This window comes from Triticum urartu, chromosome 4A (assembly GCF_056163025.1).
Source record: "Triticum urartu cultivar PI428250 chromosome 4A, HENAU_Tu73, whole genome shotgun sequence".
NCBI lineage: Eukaryota > Viridiplantae > Streptophyta > Magnoliopsida > Poales > Poaceae > Triticum > Triticum urartu.
Genome location: NC_141876.1, coordinates 364,369,969 through 364,397,095, shown reverse-complemented (window position 1 = coordinate 364,397,095; position 27,127 = coordinate 364,369,969). Strand labels below are relative to the sequence as shown.

Sequence of the window (27,127 nt, the reverse complement as noted above, 5' to 3'; positions counted from 1 at the left end):
CCATTCATAGATCAATAAGCTAAAGTTGTTAAAACAATGCCCCAGTGAAAAGGTAGCAGAAGGTCGTTCTTTCTTACTCGAAGTTGCACTCAGGTGTTGCCGTTATAGAGCTAGGCGATATTCTCTGTGTAAACCAATACTGTATCCGTTCGATATGGACCATTCTATAAGTATAGTCATTTCAGTCTTTCTCAAAGGATCTCTAGTCTATTGTGAACCTTCCCTTCGAAACCAACCCCACACGAATACTTCTACCCCTTATCACAGCTCCAATGCCCATGCATCTGTCTCTAGCACAAATCATTCACTGAAATCAAGGAGAACCAACACAGGGGCCTCAATTAAAGCTTGCTTGAGTGTACGTGCATACTTCCGCTGATGAAGGAAGAAGCCATCCGGGCGGCGCACCACCTCTACACCGAGGAAGTAGTGCAAAGGACCCAAGTCCTTGATGGCGAACTCAGCGCGAAGACGAGCCGTGAGCTGACTGAGGAGACCAGTCGTACATGTCGTCAGGATGGTGTCGTCGACATAGAGCAGCAAGTAGGCCGTGTCAGAGCCCTGATGGTAGACGAAGAGCGAGGCATCCGAGCGGGTAGAGCGGAACCCAAGCTGGAGGGGAAACGCCGCAATGCGCTGGTACCAAGCGTGCGGAGCCTGCTTGAGGCCGTACAAGGACCGCGAAAGCAGGCACACGTGGTCGGGAAGTGTCGGGTCAACAAACCCGGTGGGCCGCTGGCATAAGACCTACTCCTCGAGGTGACCATGGAGGAAGGCGTTGGAGACGTTCATCTGGTACACCGGCCAAGCACGGCAGACCGCAAGGTGGAGAACCATGTGTATCGTGTCGGGCTTGACGACCGGAGCGAAGGTGTCGGTGAAGTCAATAACAGCACGCTGTCGGAAGCCACGAACGACCCAGGGCGCTTTGTAGCGATCAAGGGTACCATCAGGACGGAGCTTGTGTTTAAAAATCCACTTTCCGGTAATCATGTTGGCATGCTGGGGACGGGGGACAAGCTGCCACGTCCGGTTGCGCAACAGGGCGTCAAACTCCTCTTGCATCGCAGCCATCCAGAGCGGGTCACGAAGAGCGGCTCGAATAGAGGACGGCAACGGCGATGGCTCAGAGGTGGACGCCGCATGGACGTAGTCATCCGAGGCGTAGCGCGAGCTCGGGCGAAAAACGGGCGCGGGTGACCGGACCGGCCACAGAAGGCGCCGAGGAGGCCGGGGGCCCCGAGGGGGGCGCAGGGCCCGGGGGCGCCGGGGGGACGGGGGAGTCAGGGGCTCTAGTGCCGCGGATGTAGGAGGCACCGCATGCGGGGGGCGCGCCTCAAAGCCAGGGCGGGCCAAGAGAGGCGCGCGGGCGCCCTGGGAGAGGCGTCGAGGAGCCCGCGTCACCGGTGGCGGGAGGAACAGCCGGGGGTACCTGCTGAAATGGAAACACATGCTCATCAAAGTAAACGTGTCGGGAAGTGACCACACGGTGGGAGACAGGATCGTAGCACCGATATCCCTTGGAGTTGGAGGAGTAGCCGATGAAGATGTGTTAGGACCCCGATTCCAAGTCACATTGATCTAGCCGGTAACACCTCATATCACTTTGCGGCCTCACGCACGGTATTCCCACGGGTGTCGCCTTACCATGGCCCGGGACCATTTGCGCCTTTTGGCTCACGTATATGATAGTATCGCTAGCATCCATATGACAGAGAACCCAGGCCGACATGGCTAGTCGTGAACCCAAAGCGGCACAGACCTATGGAGACATGCATACATGAATCACATCGAGCATGTCGGTCATCAGCGAGTGAATCCGGGTTGTAGCACTGGGCTAACAGGACTCCGGGGAACCCGGGCTGTAGCAAGCTAGGCAGGACTCCGGAAGTCACCGCGTGACATTTCCCCGAAGGGACAGACATAGGAACGAAGTGAAACACATGTCGGCCAGTCAAGTGTCCTGAGCAGTAGTGTTGGGCTAGCAGGACTCCGGTGAACCGGGCTGTAGCGGACTATTATGGCTCAAGGAGCACTAGACTACATTTCCCCATAAGAGAGGCTGCCAAGGATAAACAACCAGATTGTCGGATCCCACACATACCAAGCATTTCAATCATACACACAATATGCTCGATATGTGCAAATACAACATGGCATCACAACAAAACTCTACAACTCAAGTACTTTATTTAAAGGCTCCAGAGAGCCATACATAACATGTTCATACAGGTAGGGGTCACATGACCCGACACTCAAGTCATACAAGCATACAAGCATACAAGCACATGCGGAAGCAAATAGTCTGAGTACAGACACTAGAAAGAAAGAAGGCTTGTTGAAGCCTGTCTATCTACAAAGGGCCCTCCATGGCCACGGTCACCACCTGGGTGGCAAGTTACTCATCGACGTTGAGGTCTACATAAAACCCATCGGAGGGGCGGTGTTGTCGTCTGAAAACAGTAATTAAAGCAAACATGAGTACAAAGGTACTCAGCAAGTCTTACAACAGAACCTACTATACATGCTCATTCTCAAGAAGGTGGTGGAGTTATTGCAGCAAGCCAGCTTTGACTCTTGGCTAAGCTATCCTACGAGACACCACTAGTAAAATAGTTTTCGCACACGAGTCCACTAAGCACCAACACAATACTCCACCGGGGATCCTCCCTCGTCATCCTACGAGAGAGCCATCCTCGGTACTCACACTTATCTTGAGTCTTTTAGTAGTGACCATTAGCTTGTCTATGAACTGTATAGGCAACCAAGTAGTCCTTTACCGCGGACGCGGCTATTCGAATAGATGATGTTAACCCTGCAGGGGTGTACTTCTTCATACACGCTCTCACCACTTACCGTCGTTTACACGACATGTACTCGGCAACCTTCAAGCGGAGGCCCAACGAGTGTGTCGGCCACGGCCTACCTAAACACTCAAGTCTCTAGTCCAGGTTTATCGCCTATCCAGGTTCCATCCGCAGGGATTCCGGCCGAGGTTTCCACATATGGCCCCGAACGATGTGAACAGGGTTCCCGAGACACCACTCGGCCGAAGTTTGTGGCTTTATTAAAAATAGTTAGGCACTTACAAAAATCCTGAAAATAATCATAGGCTCTGTTTAGATTATTTCCAACAGCCCACACTTATTTCTAGAATTATTTGAGCATTTAAAATGTTTATAGCATTTAAATGCCCAAATGCAAATACTATATGGATTAAGCCAATGACCTTAAGATGTCCTAGAAAAATGTGCACCATTTTTGTCAAAGATTTTAACCCAAAACAAAAAGGGTGGGCTTTTTAGAAGGGCATTTCAGGTTCATTGAAAAAGTTTTTAGTAAACCCTAGTTGTTCCAGGGGGATTTTGGGGGTTCTATCATCCCCATTTCATCTTTCTGGGAAATTTAAACATGATGCAATCACTCTAATGCATGAACTAGCTAGGGTGTGACAACTCACCCCCACTCAAAAGAATCTTGTCCCGAGATTTAGGATCTGTTGGGAAGAAGGTGGGGTACTCGAGTCGAAGAGGATCCTCCCTTTCGCAAGTGGCTTCCTTTTTGGAATGGTGTGACCATTGAACCTTGAGAAACTTGATGTTACGGCGTCGAGTGGTACGCTCGGCTTGATCAAGGATACGAACGGGATATTCCCGATATGAGAGGTTATCTTGCAGATCAAGCGTTTCGTGGTCCACCCCACGGATAGGATCCGCGAAGCAACGCCTGAGTTGAGAAACGTGGAAGACATCGTGAACTCTGGAAAGATGCGGAGGTAGTTCCAATTGGAAGGCAACTTCTCCTCGTTTGGCAAGAATGAGAAAGGGTCCAATGTAACGAGGAGCCAATTTGCCTTTGATACCGAAACGATGGGTTCCCTTTAACGGAGTAACCCAAAGGTAAGCCTTCTCGCCGACTTCATAAGTCATGAGCTTGTGTTTGCAATCATATTGGCTCTTTTGACGAGATTGGGTTGTTTTCAATTTCTCACAAATAACGCGAACCTGCTCTTCTGCTTCCTGAATCATATCCGGGCCAAAGAGTGTCTTTCCCCAGTTTCTGACCAGTTAAGGGGTGTTCGACATTTTCGTCCATAGAGAACTTCGAAAGGAGCTTTGCCCAAGCTAGCTTGATAACTATTGTTATAAGCAAACTCCGTGAATGGAAGGCATTTCTCCCAATCCATTCCGAATGAGATAACAGAAACTCGGAGCATATCTTCCAGAATTTGATTTACTCGCTCTACTTGACCACTGGATTGAGGGTGGAAGGCGGTGCTAAAAGAGAGACGAGTTCCCATAGCATTTTGGAAACTTTCCCAAAATCGAGAGGTGAAGAGACTCCCACGGTCTGAGTTAATTTCCAATGGAACACCGTGAAGAGACACTATTCGGGAGATGTATAAATCAGCTAGCTGGCTAGCGGTGATACTCTCACGAACAGGTAGAAAGTGGGCCACCTTGGAAACACGATCGATTACGACGAAGATGGCATTATTCCCTCTCTTGGTTCTAGGAAACCCAGTAATGAAATCCATAGTGATTTTATCCCATTTCCACTCAGGAATAGCCAAAGGTTGAAGGGTGCCAGCAGGCCGTTGATGCTCTGCTTTAACATGACGACAGACGTCGCAACTAGCAATGTATTGAGCAATTTCTCTCTTCATCCTAGTCCACCAAAACCTCTGGCGTAGGTCTTGATACATTTTAGTACTACCGGGATGAATGGTGAGAGGGGATTCATGAGCTTCCATAAGAATCAACTGACGTAGATGTTGTTTCTTGGGAACCACCAAGCGGTTCTCGAAGAATATAACACCTCGCTCATCCATGGAAAAACATTTAGCAACTCCGCTAGCGATGTTTTCCTAGATCCGAGATATCCCCTTGTCATACCGCTGGGCGGTTATGATCTGATCCATAAGGTTAGGCTTCGCCACCAGGGTGGATAGGAATCCTCGAGGAACTATGTGAAGGTTAAGCTTACGAAATTCCTCGTGGAGAAGTGGTTGACTTTGTTGTAACATCAGGTTGTTACAATAAGATTTATGACTTAGCGCATCAGCCATGACATTGGCTTTGCCCGGGGTGTAAGTTATTCCTAAGTCGTAATCCGAGATCAACTTGCCCCAACGTCTTTGCCTGAGATTCAAATCCGGTTGGGTGAAGATATATTTTAAACTTTGGTGATCGGTGAAGATCTCGCAATGATTACCGAGAAGGTAATGTCGCCAAGTTTTAAGTGCATGGACTACCACTGCAAGCTCTAGATCATGTGTGGGATAGTTTTCCTCATGTGAATGTAATTGCCGTGAAGCATAGGCAATTACCTGACGATCTTGCATGAGTATGCAACCTAGTCCTTGTCGCGAGGCGTCGCAATAGAGAATAAAGTCCTTGGAGAAATCTGGTGGTACCAGTACAGGAGCAGATGTCAGGCGTCTTTTCAGTTCCTGAAAGCGGAACTCGCACTGTGGGGTCCACTCGAACTTTTTATCTTTCTTGAGGAGTTCAGTTAGAGGTTTAGCAACCTTGGAGAAATTCTCGACGAAGCGGCGGCAATAGCTCGCTAAGCCAAGGAAGCTCTGAACTTGCTTGACCGTTTCAGGTGGAGTCCAATCAAGGACGGCTTGAACTCGCTCGGGATTGACGGCAATACCCTTACCAGAGATTACATGGCCTAGATAGGTCACTTCTGGCAACCAAAATTCACACTTGGAGAATTTGGCATAAAGGCGATGCTCTCGAAGTTTCGTCAATACCAGCCTTAGATGTTCGGCATGTTCCTCTTCACTCTTGGAGTAGATGAGTATGTCATCGAGGTATACTACGGCGAATTTATCCAAATACTCCATGAAGACCGAGTTCATTAGTCGAGAGAAGGTGGCTGGGGCATTGGTTAAACCGAAGGACATAACGGTGTACTCGTATTGGCCATAACGAGTAACAAAGGCCGTTTTAGGAATGTCCCCGTTTCTGATTTTGATTTGATGGTAGCCCAACCTCAAATCCATCTTGGAAAAGACTGAGGATCAAGCGAGCTGATCATACAGATCGTTGGTCCTGGGAAGCGGATACTTGTTCTTGATAGTGACCAAGTTGACAGGTCGGTAATCTACAACCATCCGATCCGTTCCATCCTTCTTCTTGACGAAGAGGACGGGGCAAGCCCAAGGGGAGGAACTAGGACGGATGAAACCCTTTTTCAAGGACTCATAGAGTTGGTTCTTAAGCTCGGCTAGTTCTAAGGGTGCCATCTTATAGGGTCTTCTAGAAATTGGAACGGTTCCTAGAACAAGGTCTATCACAAACTCGACATCCCTGTCAGGTGGAACACCTGGCAGTTCTTCTGGAAAGACATCCGGGAAGTCTCGGACTACCGGAATATCTTCAAGGTCTGGAAGGGGGTTGGCATTTAGGGAGTAAAGCTGGCGCTTGGCCACTCGAGTTAAGACATTGACTGTCTTGCCGATGGGCGAGTAAGTTGAACGGTTCTAGTGGCGCAATCAATCTTAGCATAATGAGCTGACATCCAGTCCATACCCAAGATGATGTTTATGTCCGAGGACTTGAGAGCTATTAAGGATTCAAGGAAGACAAGTCTATCGACAAGAATTTCATTCCCATGGCTTACTCTAGAAGTTTTCCATTTGGAACCCAGAGTTTGAATTACCATGGAAGTGGGCATGTCACAGAATGTCGTGTTATGCAATCGAGCATAGTTCTCAGATATGAATGAATGAGATGCTCCAGTATCAAAAAGAACAGATGTCGGATGACAATTAACAAGGAGCATACCAAGGACGACGTTAGGATCCTCATGAGCCTCCTCAGCTGAGACATAGTTGACATGGCCACGTGTAGTGGTGGCTGGCTTGGCGTAGAAGGTCTTTCCCGCTGGCTTACCACGGCCAACGGACTTTCCAGGCTGATTGGGGTTGTTGTTCTGGGGACACTCTCGACTGTAGTGACCCGGCTCTCCACACTTGAAACATGTCACAACATTGGGGCGTGGAGCAGCATTAGCAGCGGGGCCACCATAGGGCTTAGACGGTGCAAACTGCTGGTTGGGGCGAGGCGCCTCAAAGGATGGCCTCGGAATGAACCTGGGTGGCAGTGCCATGCTTGGAATCCACACCCGGCGCTTCTGAGATCCCGAGCCGGATGAGGAACCAAAATCACAACAGTGCTTGCGTGAAGCGTCATAGTCAGACTGGCCTGTCTCAGCACTGATGGCTTTATTGACCAACTTCTGAAAGGAGGTGCACTCATGCAGACGAAGATCGCGGCGAAGCTCAGGGCTAAGTCCCTTGCGGAACCTTGCCTGCTTCTTAGCGTCGGTGGATACCTCTTCAGGAGCATATCGTGCCAGATTCCCAAATTCACGACTATATGCATCCACAGTCAGTCTTCCTTGGGTGAAATTGCAGAACTCTTCCCTCTTGCGATCTCTGAGACCTTCCGGGATGTGATGCTCACGGAAAGCCTCACTGAATTCAGCCCAAGTAGTGATTTGGCCGACCGGGCGCATAGCCTCAAAGTTTTCCCACCAAAGGCTAGCAGGGCCTTCGAGGTGATAGGCAGCATAGGTAACCTTATCAGCTTCGGCTACGTTGGCAGAACATAGCTTGTGTGTGATGCTGCGGAGCCAGTCATCCACGTCGAGGGGCTCGACGGAATGATTAAACTTTGGTGGGTACAACTTGATAAAGTCATTGATTAACACCAAGTCATTTCGCTGATGGCGTGCAGTGTTCTGCTCAATCTGCTCCAGCAAGCGGTTAGTCTCACGCTTGTTTCTTTCCGCCTCCAGCATAACTTCGGCCAGAGAAGGCGGGTGAGGTAGATTTTCACCCCTAGCTGCACTGGCTTCCCCCTGCTCCGGGGCAGCAGGGTTGCTGCGGGTGTTGACCATCCTAGGAAAAACAAGACAACGGTTTAGACAAGGATGGCACAAACTTAGCAAGGAAGTGCAGAATGTAATGGATAACATGGAATGCTAAGATGTTCATTGCACGACATGGTAATATAGAAACTGCCATATATATATACCATTGGTCATACACACCGTACATAGTTTAGTACAAGCCCATGCTAGAGTACAACTACGGTGAAAGATGGAGGCATTCCAAGCTCCTATACATTATTTTTTTACACCTCCGGAGCGTGATACACGCTAAGTCGTATCCCACGGGTCACGCAGGACTGTGGAGAATACAACTATTACAGTACTAGTGAAACTACTACTAGCTCAGACGGCTCCGTAGTAATCCTCATAAAAGTCACCACCAAAGCCTGGAAGTGGAACATGATCATCTGGGAACAGACGGTCCTGCGGAGCCTGCGGACCATAGGGACTCGGATGTGGCCTTGGTCCCACAGGCGGTGGCAGACGGGGACCACGAGGAGGGGTGATGCCTCCTACATCGCGCCACTCCATACAATCTGGCAATCCAGACCGTACAGGGTACAGGTCCCTCATGTCCATGTATCCTGCCTGCACCGCAGGTGCAAACCGAGTCAAAGTGGCCCAATGATCAGAACGAGTGTGGAAAAGCTCCATACGCAAGGCTCGATTTTCGCGGTCCTTATCCTCGAGCATCTCGGCAGTGGTGCGGAGTAGTGACTCCTCATGTGTAGAGTCATAGTACAAAGCCTGATAGTACCCCTGTGCTCCAGGAAGTGAGGCTGGCATGTAGCGGAAGTCGGTGTTCTGAAGCAAGGCGGTCCTGGCTCGAATGATAGTCATCATTGAATAGGCTGCATCCTGCACAGACATCTCAATAGTGGCCCCAAGTCCATAGGAACAGTGAAGGGGCTCAGTGGCTCCAGGATAAGAGGGATATATCCTGACGGTACAAAGGTACTGGCTCTGGCTGAAGTCTCTGAACTGCTCCTCGACAGTATATTCCGGATACCACCGATAGCCTGACTCGACCATCACTCGAACCAACATGGCCGTGTGGCCGGGCACATCGAGGCACCGGGTCAGACGAACCACTTGGTTCTGGGAACGGGTGGCCATCTGAAAGCACAGAATAATGCAAAGGCATTAGAATTTTCTAGGGGAAATCGGACATCATAACGGCTGTAAATGCTCAGAAAAAGATTTGAGACATCCACAACAGTTTGCAATACCACTCAAAAACATCATATCAAGGTTCTGATTCAACTGGCAACATACTAAAAGTAGTAGAAACTGTACTGAGGCTTGTAACAACAATCCTATAAGCTACTACAGATTAGTAACACGTGAACCTGATAGAAGGAGAGAGCCTAGTCCTTAACCCACGTAGAATGAGAAGAGAATGACTCAGATCAGAGGGCATAAGGTAAAGGAGTAAAAGAGCCTTACGTTCCCTCCCGTAATTAATTTCCCTACATATAACTAAAGCATTTCTAGACTCGACATCGACCAGTTTGGCTCAACGAACCTACAGGCAGTCCGGCTATGATGCCAACGCTGTCAGGACCCCGATTCCAAGTCACATCGATCTAGCCGGTAACACCTCATATCACTTTGCGGCCTCACGCACGGTATTCCCACGGGTGTCGCCTTACCATGGCCCGGGACCATTTGCGCCTTTTGGCTCACGTATATGATAGTGTCGCTAGCATCCATATGACAGAGAACCCGGGTTGACATGGCTAGTCGTGAACCCAAAGCGGCACAGACCTATGGAGACAGGCATACATGAATCACATCGAGCATGTCGGTCATCAGCGAGTGAATCCGGGCTGTAGCACTGGGCTAACAGGACTCCGGGGAACCCGGGCTGTAGTAGGCTAGGCAGGACTCCGGAAGTCACCGCGTGACATTTCCCCGAAGGGACAGACATAGGAACGAAGTGAAACACATGCCGGACAGTCAAGTGTCTTGAGCAGTAGTGCTGGGCTAGCAGGACTCCGGTGAACCGGGCTGTAGCGGACTACTATGGCTCAAGGAGCACTAGACTACATTTCCCCATAAGAGAGGCTGCCAAGGATAAACAACCAGATTGTCGGATCCCACACATACCAAGCATTTCAATCATACACACAATATGCTCGATATGTGCAAATACAACATGGCATCACAACAAAACTCTACAACTCAAGTACTTTATTTAAAGGCTCCAGAGAGCCATACATAACATGTTCATTAGGTAGGGGTCACATGACCCGACACTCAAGTCATACAAGCATACAAGCACATGCGGAAGCAAATAGTCTGAGTACAGACACTAGAAAGAAAGAAGGCTCGTCGAAGCCTGTCTATCTACAAAGGGCCCTCCATGGCCACGATCACCACCTGGGTGGCAAGTTACTCATCGACGTCGAGGTCTACATAAAACCCATCGGAGGGGGCGGTGTTGTCGTCTGAAAACAGTAATTAAAGCAAACATGAGTACAAAGGTACTCAGCAAGTCTTACAACAGAACCTACTATACATGCTCATTCTCAAGAAGGTGGTGGAGTTATTGCAGCAAGCCAACTTTGACTCTTGGCTAAGCTATCCTACGAGACACCACTAGTAAAATAGTTTTCGCACACGAGTCCACTATGTTGGGTTTCGTAGTAATTTCAAAAAAAATCCTACGCACACGCAAGATCATGTGATGCATAGCAACGAGAGGGGAGAGTGTTGTCTACGTACCCAACGCAGACCGACTACGGAAGCGCTGACACAACGTAGAGGAAGTAGTCGTACGTCTTCACGATCCAACCGATCAAGCACCGAAACTACGTCACCTTCGAGTTCGAGCACACGTTCAGCTCGATGACGATCCCCGGACTCCGATCCAGCAAAGTGTCAGGGAAGAGTTCCGTCAGCACGACGGCGTGGTGACGATCTTGATGCACTACAGCAGCAGGGCTTCGCCTAAACTCCGCTACAGTATTATCGAGGACTATGGTGGCAGGGGGCACCGCACACGGCTAAGGAATAGATTACGTGGATCAACTTGTGTGTTCTAGGGTGCCTCTGCCTCAGTATATAAAGGACTAGAGGGGGGAGGCTGGCCGGCCAAGGTGTGGCGCGCCAGGAGAGTCCTACTCCCTCTGGGAGTAGGATTCCCCCCCCCCCCAATCCTAGTTGGAATAGGATTCGCGGAGGGGGAAAAGAGAGAGAGAGGGGGCCGGCCACCTCTCCTAGTCCTAATAGGACTAGGGGAAGGGGGAGGCGCATAGCCCATGTAGGGCTGCCTTTTCACTTTTCCACTAAGGCCCATCATGGCCCATTTAGCTCCCGGGGGTTCCGGTAACCTTCTCGGTACTCCGGTAAAATCCCGATTTCACCCGGAACACTTCCGATATCCAAACATAGGCTTCCAATATATCAATCTTTATGTCTCGACCACTTCGAGACTCATCGTCATGTCCGTGATCACATCCGGGACTCCGAACAACCTTCGGTACATCAAAATGCATAAACTCATAATATAAATGTCATCGTAACCTTAAGCGTGCGGACCCTACGGGTTCGAGAACAATGTAGACATGACCGAGACACGTCTCCGGTCAATAACCAATAGCGGGACCTGGATGCCCATATTGGCTCCTACATATTCTACGAAGATCTTTATCGGTCAGACCGCATAACAACATACGTTGTTCCCTTTGTCATCGGTATGTTACTTGCCCGAGATTCGATCGTCGGTATTCCAGTACCTAGTTCAATCTCGTTACCGGCAAGTCTCTTTACTCATTCTGTAATACATCATCCCGCAACTAACTCATTTAGTTGCAATGCTTGCAAGGCTTAAGTGATGTGCATTACCGAGAGGGCCCAGAGATACCTCTCCGACAATCGGAGTGACAAAACCTAATCTCGAAATACGCCAACCCAACATCTACCTTTGGAGACACCTGTAATGCTCCTTTATAATCAACCAGTTACGTTGTGATGTTTGGTAGCACCCAAAGTGTTCCTCCGGCAAACGGGAGTTGCATAATCTCATAGTTATAGGAACATGTATAAGTCATGAAGAAAGCAATAGCAACATACTAAACGATCGGGTGCTAATCTAATGGAATGGGTCATGTCAATCAGATCATTCAACTAATGATGTGACCTCGTTAATCAAATAACAACTCGTTGTTCATGGTTAGGAAACATAACCATCTTTGATTAACGAGCTAGTCAAGTAGAGGCATACTAGTGACACTTTGTTTGTCTATGTATTCACACATGTATTATGTTTCTGGTTAATACAATTCTAGCATGAATAATAAACATTTATCATGATTATAAGGAAATAAATAATAACTTTATTATTGCCTCTAGGGCATATTTCCTTCAGTCTCCCACTTGCACTAGAGTCAATAATCTAGTTCACATCGCCATGTGATTTAAAAGCAATAGTTCACATCACCATGTGATTAACACCCAAAGTTCACATCGATATGTGATAAACACCCAAAGGGTTTACTAGAGTCAATAATCTAGTTCACATCGCTATGTGATTAACACCCAAAGAGTACTAAGGTGTGATCATGTTTTTTGCTTGTGAGATAATTTTAGTCAACGGGTCTGTCACATTTAGATCCGTAAGTATTTTGCTAATTTTTATGTCAACAATGCTCTGCACGGAGCTACTCTAGCTTATTGCTCCCACTTTCAATATGTATCTAGATCGAGACTTAGAGTCATCCAGATCTGTGTCAAAACTTGCATCGACGTAACTTTTTACGACGAACCTTTTTGTCACCTCCATAATTGAGAAATATTTCCTTATTCCACTAAGGATAATTTTGACCGCTGTCCAGTGATCTACTCTTAGATCACTATTGTACTCCCTTGCTTAACACAGTGTAGGGTATACAATAGATCTGGTACACAGCATGGCATACTTTATAGAACCTATGGCTGAGGCATAGGGAATGACTTTCATTCTTTTTCTATCTTCTGTCGTGGTCGGGCTTTGAGTCTTACTCAACTTCACACCTTGTAACACAGGCAAGAAATTATTTTTCTTTGACTGTTCCATTTTGAACTACTTCAAAATCTTGTCAAGGTATGTACTTATTGAAAAAAACTTATCAAGCGTTTTGATCTATCTCTATAGATCTTGATGCTCAATATGTAAGCAGCTTCACCGAAGTCTTTCTTTGAAAAACTCCTTTCAAACACTCCTTTATGCTTTACAGAATAATTCTACATTATTTCCGATCAACAATATGTCATTCACATATACTTATCAGAAATGCTGTAGTGCTCCCACTCACTTTCTTGTAAATACAGGCTTCACCGCAAGTCTGTATAAAACTATATGCTTTGATCAACTTATCAAAGTGTATATTCCAACTCCGAGATGTTTGCACCAGTCCATAAATGGATCACTGGAGCTTGCATATTTTGTTAGCACCTTTAGGATTGACAAAACCTTCTTGTTGCATCACATACAACTCTTCTTTAATAAATCCATTAAGGAATGTAGTTTTGTTTATCCATTTGCCAGATTTCATAAAATGCGGCAATTGCTAACATGATTCGGACAGACTTAAGCATAGATACGAGTGAGAAACTCTTATCATAGTCAACACCTTGAACTTGTCGAAAACCTTTTTGCGACAATTCTAGCTTTGTAGATAGTAACACTACTATCAGCGTCCGTCTTCCTCTTGAAGATCCATTTATTTTCTATGGCTTGCCGATCATCGGGCAAAATCCATCAAATTCCATACTTTGTTCTCATACATGGATCGTATCTCAGATTTCATGGCCTCAAACCATTTCGCGGAATCTGGGCTCATCATCGCTTCCTCATAGTTCGCAAGTTCGTCATGGTCTAGTAACACGATTTCCAGAACAAGATTACCGTACCACTCTGGTGCAGATTCTCACTCTGGTTTACCTACGAGATTCGGTAGTTACTTGATCTGAAGTTACATGATCATCATCATTAGCTTCCTCACTAATTGGTGTAGTAGTCACAAGAACAGATTTCTGTGATGAACTACTTTCCAATAAGGGAGAAGGTATAGTTACCTCGTCAAGTTCTACTTTCCTCCCACTCACTTCTTTCGAGAGAAACTCCTTCTCTAGAAAAACTCCGAATTTTAGCAACAAAAGTCTTGCCTTCGGATTTGTGATAGAAGGTGTACCCAACAGTCTCCTTTGGGTATCCTATGAAGACATATTTCTCCGATTTGGGTTTGAGCTTATTAGGATGAAACTTTTTCATATAAGCATCACAACCCCAAACTTTAAGAAATGACAACTTTGGTTTCTTGCCAAACCATAGTTCAGATTGTGTCGTCTCAACGGACTTAGATGGTGCCCTATTTAACGTGAATGCAGCTGTCTCTAATGCATAACCCCAAAACGATAGTGATAGATCGGTAATAGACATCATAGATCGTACTATATCCAATAAAGTACGGTTATGACGTTCGGACACACCATTACACTATGGTGTTCCAGGTGGCGTGAGTAGTGAAACTATTTCAAATTGTTTTAATTGAAGGCCAAACTCGTAACTCAAATACTCTTCTCTACGATCAGATCTTAGAAACTTTATTTTCCTTTTTACGATGATTTTTCACTTCACTCTGAAATTCTTTGAACTTTTCAAATGTTTCAGACTTATGTTTCATCAAGTAGATATACCCATATCTTCTCAAATCATCTGTGAAGTTCAGAAAATAACGATACTTGTTGTGAGCCTTTAACACTCATCGGACCGCATACATCAGTATGTATTATTTCTAATAAGTCAGTTGCTCGCTCCGGAGAACGGAGTCTTAGTCATCTTGCCCATGAGGCATGGTTCGCAAGCATCATGTGATTCATAATCAAGTGATTCCAAAATCCCATCAGCATGGAGTTTCTTCATGCGCTTTACACCAATATGACCTAAACGGCAGTGCTACAAATAAGTTGCACTATCATTATTAACTTTGCATCTTTTGGTTTCAATATTATGATTATGTGTATCACTACGATCGAGATCCAACGAACTATTTTCATTGGGTGTGTAACCATATAAGGTTTTATTCATGTAAACAGAACAACAATTTATTCTCTTACTTAAATGAATAACCGTATCACAATAAACATGATCAAATCATATTCATGCTTAATGCAAACACCAAATAACACTTATTCAGGTTCAACACTAATCTCGAAAGTATAGGGATTGTGCGATGATGATCATATCAATCTTGGAACCACTTCCAACACACATCGTCACTTTACCCTTAACTAGTCTCTGTTTATTCTGCAACTCCTGTTTCGAGTTACTAATCTTAGCAACTGAACTAGTATCAAATACTGGGGGGTTGCTATAAACACTAGTAAAGTACACATCAATAACATGTATATCAAATATACTTATGTTCACTTTGCCATCCTTCTTATCTGCCAATCACTTGGGGTAGTTCCGCTTCCAGTGACCAGTCCCTTTGCAGTAGAAACACTTAGTCTCAGGCTTAGGACCAGACTTGGGCTTCTTCACTTGAGCAGCAACTTGCTTGCTGTTCTTCTTGAAGTTCCCTTTCTTCCCTCTGCCCTTTTCTTGAAACTAGTGGTCTTGTCTACCATCAACACTTGATGTTTTTCTCGATTTCTACCTTCGTCAATTTCCGCATTATGAAGAGCTTGGAAATCGTTTCCGTTATCCCTTGCATATCATAGTTCATCACAAAGTTCTACTAACTTGGTGATGGTGACTAGAGAATTCTGTCAATCACTATCTTATCTGGAAGATTAACTCCCACTTGATTCAAGCGATTGTTGTACTCAGACAATCTGGGCACATGCTCACTAGTTGAGCGATTCTCCTCCATCTTTTAGCTATAGAACTTGTTGGAGACTTTCATATCTCTCAAATCGGGTATTTGCTTGAAATATTAACTTCAACTCCTGGAACATCTCATATGCTCCGTGACGTTCAAAACGTCTTTGAAGTCCTGATTCTAAGCCATCAAGCATGGTGCACTAAACTATCAAGTAGTCATCATATTAAGCTAGCCAAATGTTCATAATGTCTGCATCTGCTCCTGCAATAGGTCCGTCACCTAGCGGTGCATCAAGGACATAATTCTTCTGTGCAGCAATGAGGATAAACCTCAAACTACGGATCCAATCCGCATCATTGCTACTAACATCTTTCAACACAATTTTCTCTAGGAACATATCAAAATAAACACGGGAAACAACAACACGAGCTCTTGATCTACAACATAATTTGCAAAATACTACCAGGACCAAGTTCATGATAAATTTAAGTTCAATTAATCATATTACTTAAGAACTCCCACTTAGATAGACATCCCTCTAATCTTCTAAGTGATCACGTGATCCAAATCAACTAAACCATAACCGATCATCACGTGAAATGGATTAGTCTTCAATGGTGAACATCATTATGTTGATCATATCTACTATATGATTCACGCTCGACCTTTCGGTCTCCGTGTTCCGAGGCCATATCTGTATATGCTTGGCTCGTCAAGTATAACCTGAGTATTCCGCGTGTGCAACTGTTTTGCACCCGTTGTATTTGAACGTAGAACCTATCACACCCGATCATCACTTGGTGTCTCAGCACGAAGAACTTTTGCAACGGTGCATACTCAGGGAGAACACTTCTTGATAATTTAGTGAGAGATCATCTTATAATGCTACCGTCAATCAAAGCAAGATAAGATGCATAAAAGGATAAACATCACATGCAATCAATATAAGTGATAGGATATGGCCATCATCATCTTGTGCTTGTGATCTCCATCTCCGAAGCACCGTCGTGATCACCATCATCACTGGCGCGACACCTTGATCTCCATCGTAGCATCGTTGTAGTCTCGCCAAGCTTATGCTTCTACGACTATCACTACCGCTTAGTAATAAAGTAAAGCAGTACATCGCGATTGCATTGCATACAATAAAGCGACAACCATATGGCTCCTGCCAGTTGCCGATAACTCGGTTACAAAACATGATCATCTCATACAATAAAATTCAGCATCATGTCTTGACCATATCACATCACAACATGCCCTGCAAAAACAAGTTAGACGTCCTCTACTTTGTTGTTGCAAGTTTTACGTGGCTGCTACGGGCTTAAGCAAGAACCAATCTCACCTACGCATCAAAACCACAATGATAGTTTGTCAAATAGACTCCGTTTTAACCTTCGCAAGGACCGGGCGTAGCCATACTTGGTTCAACTAAAGTTGGAGAGACAGTCGCCCGCAAGCCACCTATGTGCAAAGCACGTCGGGGGAACCGGTCTTGCGTAAGCGTACGCGTAATGTTGGTCCGGGTCGTCTCGTCCAACAATGCCGCCGAACCAAAGTATGACATGCTGGTAGGCAGTATGACTTATATCGCCCATAACTCACTTGTGTTCTACTCGTGCATATAACATCAACATAAATAACCTAGGCTCGGATGCCACTGTTGGGTTTCGTAGTAATTTCAAAAAATTTCCTACGCACACGCAAGATCATGTGATGCATAGCAACGAGAGGGGAGAGTGTTGTCTACGTACCCAACACAGACCGACTGCGGAAGCGCTGACACAACATAAAGGAAGTGGTCGTACGTCTTCACGATCCAACCGATCAAGCACCGAAACTACGGCACCTCCGAGTTCGAGCACACGTTCAGCTCGATGACGATCCCCGGACTCCGATCCAGCAAAGTGTCGGGGAAGAGTTCCGTCAGCACGACGGCGTGGTGACGATCTTGATGCACTACAGCAGCAGGGCTTCGCCTAAACTCCGCTACAGTATTATCGAGGACTATGGTGGCAGGGGGCACCGCACACGGCTAAGGAATAGATCACGTGGATCAACTTGTGTGTTCTAGGGTGCCTCTGCCTCAGTATATAAAGGACTAGAGGGGGGAGGCTGGCCGGCTAAGGTGTGGCGCGCCAGGAGAGTCCTACTCCCTCTGGGAGTAGGATTCCCGCCCCAATCCTAGTTGGAATAGGATTCGCGGAGGGGGAAAAGAGAGAGGGGGAGCCGGCCACCTCTCCTAGTCCTAATAGGACTAGGGGAAGGGGGAGGCGCATAGCCCATGTAGGGCTGCCTTTTCTCTTTTCCACTAAGGCCCATCATGGCCCATTTAGCTCCCGGGGGGTTCCGGTAACCTTCTCGGTACTCCGGTAAAATCCCGATTTCACCCGGAACACTTCCAATATCCAAACATAGGCTTCCAATATATCAATCTTTATGTCTCGACCATTTCGAGACTCCTCGTCATGTCCGTGATCACATCTGGGACTCTGAACAACCTTCGGTACATCAAAATGCATAAACTCATAATATAACTATCATCGTAACCTTAAGCGTGCGGACCCTACGGGTTCGAGAACAATGTAGACATGACCGAGACACGTCTCCAGTCAATTACCAATAGCGGGACCTGGATGCCCATATTGGCTCCTACATATTCTACGAAGATCTTTATCGGTCAGACCGCATAACAACATACGTTGTTCCCTTTGTCATCGGTATGTTACTTGCCCGAGATTCGATCGTCGGTATTCCAGTACCTAGTTCAATCTCGTTACCGGCAAGTCTCTTTACTCGTTCTGTAATACATCATCCCGCAACTAACTCATTTAGTTGCAATGCTTGCAAGGCTTAAGTGATGTGCATTACCGAGAGGGCCCAGAGATACCTCTCCGACAATCGGAGTGACAAAACCTAATCTCGAAATATGCCAACCCAACATCTACCTTTGGAGACACCTGTAATGCTCCTTTATAATCACCCAGTTACGTTGTGACGTTTGGTAGCACCCAAGGTGTTCCTCCGGCAAACGGGAGTTGCATAATCTCATAGTTATAGGAACATGTATAAGTCATGAAGAAAGCAATAGCAACATACTAAACAATCGGGTGCTAAGCTAATGGAATGGGTCATGTCAATCAGATCATTCAACTAATGATGTGACCTCGTTAATCAAATAACAACTCGTTGTTCATGGTTAGGAAACATAACCATCTTTTATTAACGAGCTAGTCAAGTAGAGGCATACTAGTGACACTTTGTTTGTCTATGTATTCACACATGTATTATGTTTCCGGTTAATACAATTCTAGCATGAATAATAAACATTTATCATGATTATAAGGAAATAAATAATAACTTTATTATTGCCTCTAGGGCATATTTCCTTCACACTAAGCACCAACACAATACTCCACCGGGGATCCTCCCTCGTCATCCTACGAGAGAGCCATCCTCGGTACTCACACTTATCTTGAGTCTTTTAGTAGTAACCATTAACTTGTCTATGAACTGTATAGGCAACCAAGTAGTCCTTTACCGCAGACGTGGCTATTCGAATAGATGATGTTAACCCTGCAGGGGTGTACTTTTTCATACACGCTCTCACCACTTACCGTCGTTGTAACGCCTCAGGTGCAACTTTCCCAATTTGTACTCCAACTCTTGCCGTTTCCGGCGTTAAGTTATATTTATTTCCTCGGGTTCGGGTTTTGTCTCCGTGTGTTGTTTTCGTTTTCATGCATCTCATATCATGTCATCATGTGCATTGCATTTGCATACGTGTTCATCTCATGCATTCGAGCATTTTCCCCGTTGTCCGTTTTGCATTCCGGCGCTTCGTTCTCCTCCGGTGGTCATTTCTAGCTTTCTTTCATGTGTGGGGATTAAACATTTCCGGATTGGACCGAGACTTGTCATGCGGCCTTGGGTTACTACCGGTAGACCGACTGTCAAGTTTCGTATCATTTGGACTTCGTTTGATACTCCAACGGTTAACCGAGGGACCGAAAAGGCCTCGTGTGTGTTGCAGCCCAACACCCCTCAAATTTGACCCAAAACCCACCAAACTCTGCTCCATGTCCTAGAGCGTTCGATCACGATCGCGTGGCTGAAAACCGCACCTCATTTGGAGTCTCCTAGCTCCCTCTATGCCTATATATACCCCTTCCATTTTCGGATCTCGTCTTCCCCCTCTCGGAACCCTAAAAATCAGATCCGCCGCGCACCGGACGTGTCCGGCCGCGCCGGACGTTGTCCGCCGCCGCCCGCGTCCTCTCCGGCGCTGCCAAGTGGCAACCGCCGCCGCCGCCGCCTCGGAGGCCCGCCGGCCCGTTCCCGGCCCCCGCGGCCCAACTCCTCCCCGCCGCCTCGCTCCACTCGACCGCCGCCCGCGCCCGCCGTCCGCCACCGCGCCCGCCCGCTCCGGCCAGCCGCTCCGCCCGCCGTCCGTCGCCTCCGCCGGGCAGCGCGCCGCCCCGGGCCGGCCAGCCCCGCCGCCTCGTCGCCCCGGCCGCCGCAAGCCCCCGCCGGCGACCGGCCTCGCCTCGTCCCCACCGGCCCCGGCCTCTCCCCTCCATCTCCGGCCACCACGCCCTCGCCGGAGTTCTCAAAGTCCGCGCCGGTGAACAGTGTCGTGAACAGTGCACGTCGCCAGATCCAGATCCAAAAAACCCTAGGGGTTGACTTTTTCCCTCTCCCCCTTAATTTTTTATGCCTACTTTGACCGCCCGTAACTTTGCATCCGTAGCTCCAATTTGGGCATATTATATATCAAAATGTTCGTCTCGAAGAGTACATCATTTCATTACATTGCATCATTTTCATTTGAGTTCATCTTGATGCCCAAAATTCTGTTAGAAGGAGGCTTCGTGAGTTAATTGTCAGATCTGCTAGTTCATCTTAGACTTTTGTCATTTTTGCCATGATTATTGTGTGCATGCTATGCCTGTGAGTCCTTCATATGTTTTCTTAAGCATTTTGTTTTCTTTCCAGAGGTGAAACCCATGCATTTTTAGGATGTGTGTGGTGACTTGTGCAAGCTTGCAAAGTGAGGCACCCGGTAAATCTGTTTTCAGGGACTTAGTTGTTTTCACCAAATCTGGGATATTTTAGTTCATGATGCCATATGTTCAGCTTGTTTCCTAGTGATCCGTGCCTCTTTTGAGGATGATCAGTAAAGGAGTTTTGTTAATAATGTTATGCTCTATCCATCCATGTCTTTGTTTGCAATTATGGAGCACCATAGCTTGAGTCAATCGAGCTCTACTTTTGCTTCGTGGTGAATCTGGGCAGATCGTCAACTTGTTTGTGATTTTGCCGGCGTTGTTGTAGTTGATCCGTGCATGCTATGCCATTGTTCTTGCCATGTCTAGCTTGTATTTTGTGCCTTCTTAATGTATGTATGCTTGCCTTTCTGTGACTTGCACCATGGTGAGTGCATCGAGATCGTTTACATGCCTTCGTGAGTTCTATTTCAGCATGTCTCAGTTTTCACTAAGTCTGAAAACTGATTGTGTTTTAGCTATGTTCGTGTGCCCGTTAATATATTTTGTGAACCCTTTTGGCCCCAGGTCACTTTGGGTCTTTTGTTAAGCTTGTTGAGTAGCTCCATGCCATGTTATTACTTGTCATGTTCAGGTCATTTATCATGTTGTTTTGCTGCTCCGAAGAGGGCTTCGTGATCTGAAATTTCAGACTAGTGTTAATTTCACTAAGTCTGGAATCTGTTTTGCATTTGCGTTTTTGCCATGCTTGTTTGAACCTTCTAATGTAGGAAGTGGCCATGGCTCAGTGCTAGTCTTTTGTTAAGCATCTTGTGGGCATCCCTGCCATGTATTTTGTTGTCATGTTTGGTGGCTGTAGCATGTTCATTTCGTTGCATTTAGATGCCTATTTGCTGTAAATCGCAGACCGGTGTCATATCTTAAAACGCTTGCCATTTCCAAACCGTAACTCCGATTCTAATGATCTTTATATCGTTTTCAAGCGATTTCATCCCCTCTATCCAGTGGCACCCTTGGAATTCCAAGTTGAGGCCAGGTTCATGCATTTCCTGTCATATCTTGCATTTTGCATCCCGCATCGCATCCCGCATAGCATATCATCATTTCATCATATTGCTTGGTCTTGCACGTGGTTGATTGTATCCTTGTTGCTTGTTTGTCTTGTTTGGGTAGAGCCGGGAGACGAGTTCGCTACCGAGGAGCCCGTTGAGTTTGCTTGTGAGAATCCAGTCAACTCTGACAACTGTGCAGGCAAGATGATCATACCCTCGAAATCACTACTATCTTTGCTATGCTAGTTTGCTCGCTCTTGCTATGCCAATGCTACGATGCCTACCTTTTGCTTGTCAGCCTCCTAATTGCCATGACAACCTCTAACCCACCTTGTCCTAGCAAACCGTTGATTGGCTATGTTACCGCTTTGCTCAGCCCCTCTTATAGCGTTGCTAGTTGCAGGTGAAGTTTGGAGGCCGTTCCTTGTTGGAACATCATTTATTTTTCTTGTTGGGGATATCATTATATTGCTATGTTATCTTAATGCATCTATATACTTGGTGAAGGGTGGAAGGCTCGGCCTCTCGCCTAGTGTTTTGTTCCACTCTTACCGCCCTAGTTTCCGTCATATCGGTGTTATGTTCCCGGATTTTGCGTTCCTTACGCGGTTGGGTTATAATGGGAACCCCTTGATATTTCGCCTTGATTAAAGCTTTTCCAGCAATGCCCAACCTTGGTTTTACCATTTGCCACCTAGCCTTTTCTTTCCCTTGGGTTCTGCAGACTCAAGGGTCATCTTATTTTAACCCCCCCCCCCGGGCCAGTGCTCCTCTGAGTGTTGGTCCCACTGAGCGATGTCCGAGGCTACCAGGGGCAACTCTGGGCTGGCTTACCCGACGTCTGGCTCATCTGAGTGTGCCCTGAGAAAGAGATATGTGCAGCTCCTATCGGGATTTGTCGGCACATTCGGGCGGTGTTGCTGGTCTTGTTTTAACCTGTCGAATTGTCTTGTTGTACCGGGTTGCCGAGTCTGATCGGTGTGTCTCGGGCGGAGGTCTATTCCTTCGTTGACCGTGAGAGCTTGTCATGGGCTAAGTTGGGACTCCCCTGCAGGGATTGAACTTTCGAAAGCCGTGCCCGCGGTTATGGGCAGATGGGAATTTGTTAATGTCCAGTTGTAGATAACTTAAACCTTAATTAATTAAAATGAATCAACTGTGTGTGTTACCGTGATGGCCTCTTCTCGGCGGAGTCCGGGAAGTGGACACGGTGTTGGAGTAATGCTTGCGCAGGTTGCTCTTCTAGATTCTCGATCGCGCTTTGCCTCCTCTTCTCGCTCTCTTTTGCGTATAAGATAGCCACCATATATGCTAGTCGCTTGCTGCAGCTCCACATATATTTGTCTCATCCATTCCTATAAGCTTAAATAGTTTTGATCACGAGGGTGCGAGATTGCTGAGTCCCTGTGGCTCACAAATACTATAATTCCAGATGCAGGACCAGGTGATTTCGCTCCAGGTGACGAGTACGAGCTCAAGTGGGAGTTCGACGAGGACTCTCAACGTTATTATGTTTCCTTTCCCGATGATCAGTAGTGGTGCCTAGTTGGGGTTTGATTCAGGGCCTTGTCGCATGTTGGGTTCTTTTCTATTTTGGCGTCGTAGTCGGGCCATGAGTGATTGTTTGATGGATGTTATTTCTGTACTCTGATGTGAGGTGGCGAGTGTAAGCCAACTATGTATCTCCCCCTTTTATTACTTATTACATGGGATGTTGTAATGGTTGCCTGACTTGCGACATTGCTTTCAATGCGGTTATGTCTCTAAGTCGTGCCTCGACACGTGGGAGCTATAGCCGCATCGAGGGCGTTACAGTCGTTTACACGACATGTACTCGACAACCTTCAAGCGGAAGCCCAACAAGGGTGTCGGCCACGGCCTACCTAAACACTCAAGTCTCTAGTCCAGGTTTATCGCCTATCCAGGTTCCATCCGCAGGGAGTCCGGCCGAGGTTTCCACATATGGCCCCGAACGATGTGAACAGGGTTCCCGAGACACCAAACGGGTGACTCGGTACACTGTACCACGGTGTATCTACCGCATCATAGCCCACCCCTAGGGTCAGCGCTACGCACGGCTGCCAACACATAAACCTACAAACACCATAAACTAATTGCAACTCCTGGACAGAGTACTAGGGTGATTAAGAAGTCGAGAGGGTCAATTAAGGATCCCAATGCATGGTAGTAGCTGATTCTTAAATCACACATACAGATCTCAGTTCTTAGGGACGGCCTCAATGAAACAACCCACCATGTACTCCAACATGGCCTCTCATCAATACCTTTACCAAATCATGTTCAACACATCCCTCACATTACCGACATAATCATTTCACTCTAGCCCATCACCCAGGAGTGGGTGACCGACCCAGGGCGGCAGAACGGCGAGGGGAGGAAGCAGGGCGGCGAGCAGCTGCGTGGCGCGCGCTGGTGCCGGCGTCGAGCACCTGGCTGCCTGCCTGGCCGAGCCAAGCAGCTCGCTGGAGCGGTGGCTGGGCTAGGCCGGCAGGTGGGCTTGCCAGGTGGGCGCCGGGTAAGCCTCTGCTTTGCTTTGTTTTTCTTTTTCTATTTTTCTGTAAGTTTGTGGCTTTATTAAAAATAGTTAGGCACTTACAAAAATCCTGAAAATAATCATAGGCTCTGTTTAGATTATTTCCAACAGCCCACACTTATTTCCAGAATTATTTGAGCATTTAAAATGTTTTATAGCATTTAAATGCCCAAATGCAAATATTATATGGATTAAGCCAATGACCTTAAGATGTCCTAGAAAAATGTGCACCATTTTTGTCGAAGATTTTAACCCAAAACAAAAAGGGTGGACTTTTTAGAAGGGCATTTCAGGTTCATTGAAAAAGTTTTTAGTAAACCCTAGTTGTTCCAGGGGGATGTTGGGGGTTCTATCATCCCCATTTCATCTTTCTGGGAAATTTAAACATGATGCAATCACTCTAATGCATGAACTAGCTAGGGTGTGACAAGATGCAAGCGACAGAACGAGATGCAAGTTTGTGAGGAGCGGAGTCGGCAGTGCTAGGATAGCAAAAGGCACCCGAAAATATGCAAGCCATCATAAGATGGGGGCGTACAGAAGAGAAGATGGTCAGGTGCATAGTTTCACCGTGGACGGCAGGGGCGAAGGTTAATGGGAAGTGAAGCAGTAGCGAGTGCGTCTGGCCAGAAATGACGCGGCACATTAGCATGGAACAGGAGCGTGCGAACGCAGTTGTTCAAAGTGCGAAGGACGTGTTCACCTCAACCGTTCTGCTGTGAAGTATACAGGCATGTGAGACAAAAAATTGTGTCGTGGTGTGACAGAAAAGTGTGGGACGCAAGGTTGTCGAACTCTTTTCCATTGTCAGTCTGAAGAGCAAGGATGGGACGCCCAAACTGCGTGCTGACATATGAGTAAAAAGTCGTCAAAGTGGAGAGTGCATCCGACTTTCCTCGTAAAGGAAACGTCCACACATAGTGAGAATAATCATCAAGGATAACCAGATAATATAAGTAGCCCGAGTTAGTAGGAACAGGAGAGGTCCACACATCGCTATGAATCAACTGAAAAGGAAAAGAAGCTATGGTGGTGGAGTTATTAAACGGGAGGCGAACATGTTTGCCGACACGACAGGCATGACATGTGTGATCCTCTATCTTATGACAACTGAAACTAAAACTCCTAAGAATATGACGAAGTGTGACGGGGTTGGGATGACCCAAACGAGCGTGCCAGAGATCGACGCCAGCGGAGAGAGCAACCGGTGCGGTGGAGGAGGAGGACGACGAAAGCACCGGATAGAGCTCGTCGAGGCTATCACATCGGCGAAGTACCATCCTGGTTCGAGCGTCCTTGACACAAAAACCAAGCTCGTCAAATTCAACAGAAACAGGATTTTCATGAGTTAAACGAACGGAAATAAGGTTCTTAATAAGATGAGGTGACACAAATATGTTAGACAAAGTAATAGGCATGGAATTAGAAGGAAAAGAAGTGTGCCCGACATGTGTGATGGGAAGTGTGGAACCATCACCGACAATGATGCGGCGGTCGGTGGTGACAGGAGTGAAGGAGGCAAGATTACCAGGATGAGCAAACATGTGAGTCGTAGCCCCGGTGTCCATGTACCAATCACCGCCTCCAGTGTAGTTGTTCGGCGTAGGCGCGGTGTGCAGCGCGGCGAGGAGCGCCGGATCCCAGGGTGCCGGCGGCAGGGCCGGTGAGGGCGGCGGCGGGGCCGCAGGGAGCCTGTAGGCGCCGCTCAGCTGTGACAGGGGATAGCCGTCGTACGGCTGCGGAGCCGCGTAGTGCGCCTGATGTGCCGGCGAGCGCGATACGGGAAGGGTCGGTGCAGGAGCCCCCGGAACCGGCATGGTGTAGGCATGGACAACACCGCTCCACGGGTTGTAGCCGGAGGCCCACGGAAGGGGCACTTGGAACTGCTGCTGCTGTTGACGGGGCTGGCCGGCGCCCTGCGGCTGCTGCTGCTGACCGCCGCGGCGGCCCCCACCGCGCTGGCCCCCGCGGCGCCGTTCAGCGGGAGGGGCGGGACGGGCGGGCGGCCCATAGGGCAGCGGAAGCAGCCCCGGCTGCTTGGTGGCCGGGTACGACGGTGGCGCCGAGAACGGCGCCGGGTGGCGCTGCGGCGGGGGCACGACCGGGGCGGATGGAGGCACCGAGGGCGGTGTGGATGGCCCGTGCCTTTACCTGCTTCATCCGCCGCTCCTCCAAGCGGAGGTACGCAATGAACTTGGCGAAGGATGAGTTGGGGATGAGGCTGAGGTTCGTCGCGGTGTTGCCGAAGTCTTCGTTGAGCTCGACGGTGAGCGTGCTGAGGAGATCATCATCGATCTTCGCGCCAATACCGCAGACCTCGTCAGCGAGAGTCTTCAGGCGGCGACAATAGTCATCGACGGAGGTGTTGTCCTGGTGACAACCAAAAAACTCTTGCTGCAAAAAAACGTGATGCTGGAGCTGGTTGTCAATGAAGAGCCCGTTCAGCTTGGTCCACATGGCGCATGCATCGTCACCGTCTGCCACGACCGTCTGGAAGAGGTCTGACGAGATGGTGAGAAAGAACCACCGGATGATGGTGGTGTCGATGGTGGACCAGTCATAAAACTCAGGGATGAGGCTGGAGTCGACAGTGCCGTCAAGGTGGTCGATGAGATGATGCTCCCGGAACACGAGGGAGAAATACGTCTTCCACGTGTAGTAGAAGAAATCCACCTGGAAGAGATGAATCGGCACTCACTCAAAGATGTTCAGGTTACGGATGTCGTTCACGTCGGGAGGGTTGACGTCGGCGGATGGGTTGGAGTTGGTGGACACGGAGGAGATGACGGACGACAT

The 27,127-nt window shown here is 47.6% G+C and overlaps 1 protein-coding gene across 1 annotated transcript; it reads right to left on the bottom strand.

Annotated features, from left to right (window-relative positions):
• Positions 1-747: 747 nt before the first annotated feature.
• On the bottom strand, positions 748-27,127 carry LOC147975871 (uncharacterized). Its single transcript, XM_087520616.1, has 4 exons — positions 27,062-27,127; positions 26,483-27,004; positions 25,508-26,415; positions 748-1,432 (listed from the first exon to the last, which is right to left on the bottom strand). Exons 1-4 carry the CDS (start codon positions 27,125-27,127, stop codon positions 748-750), a joined length of 2,181 nt encoding a protein of 726 aa, XP_087376742.1.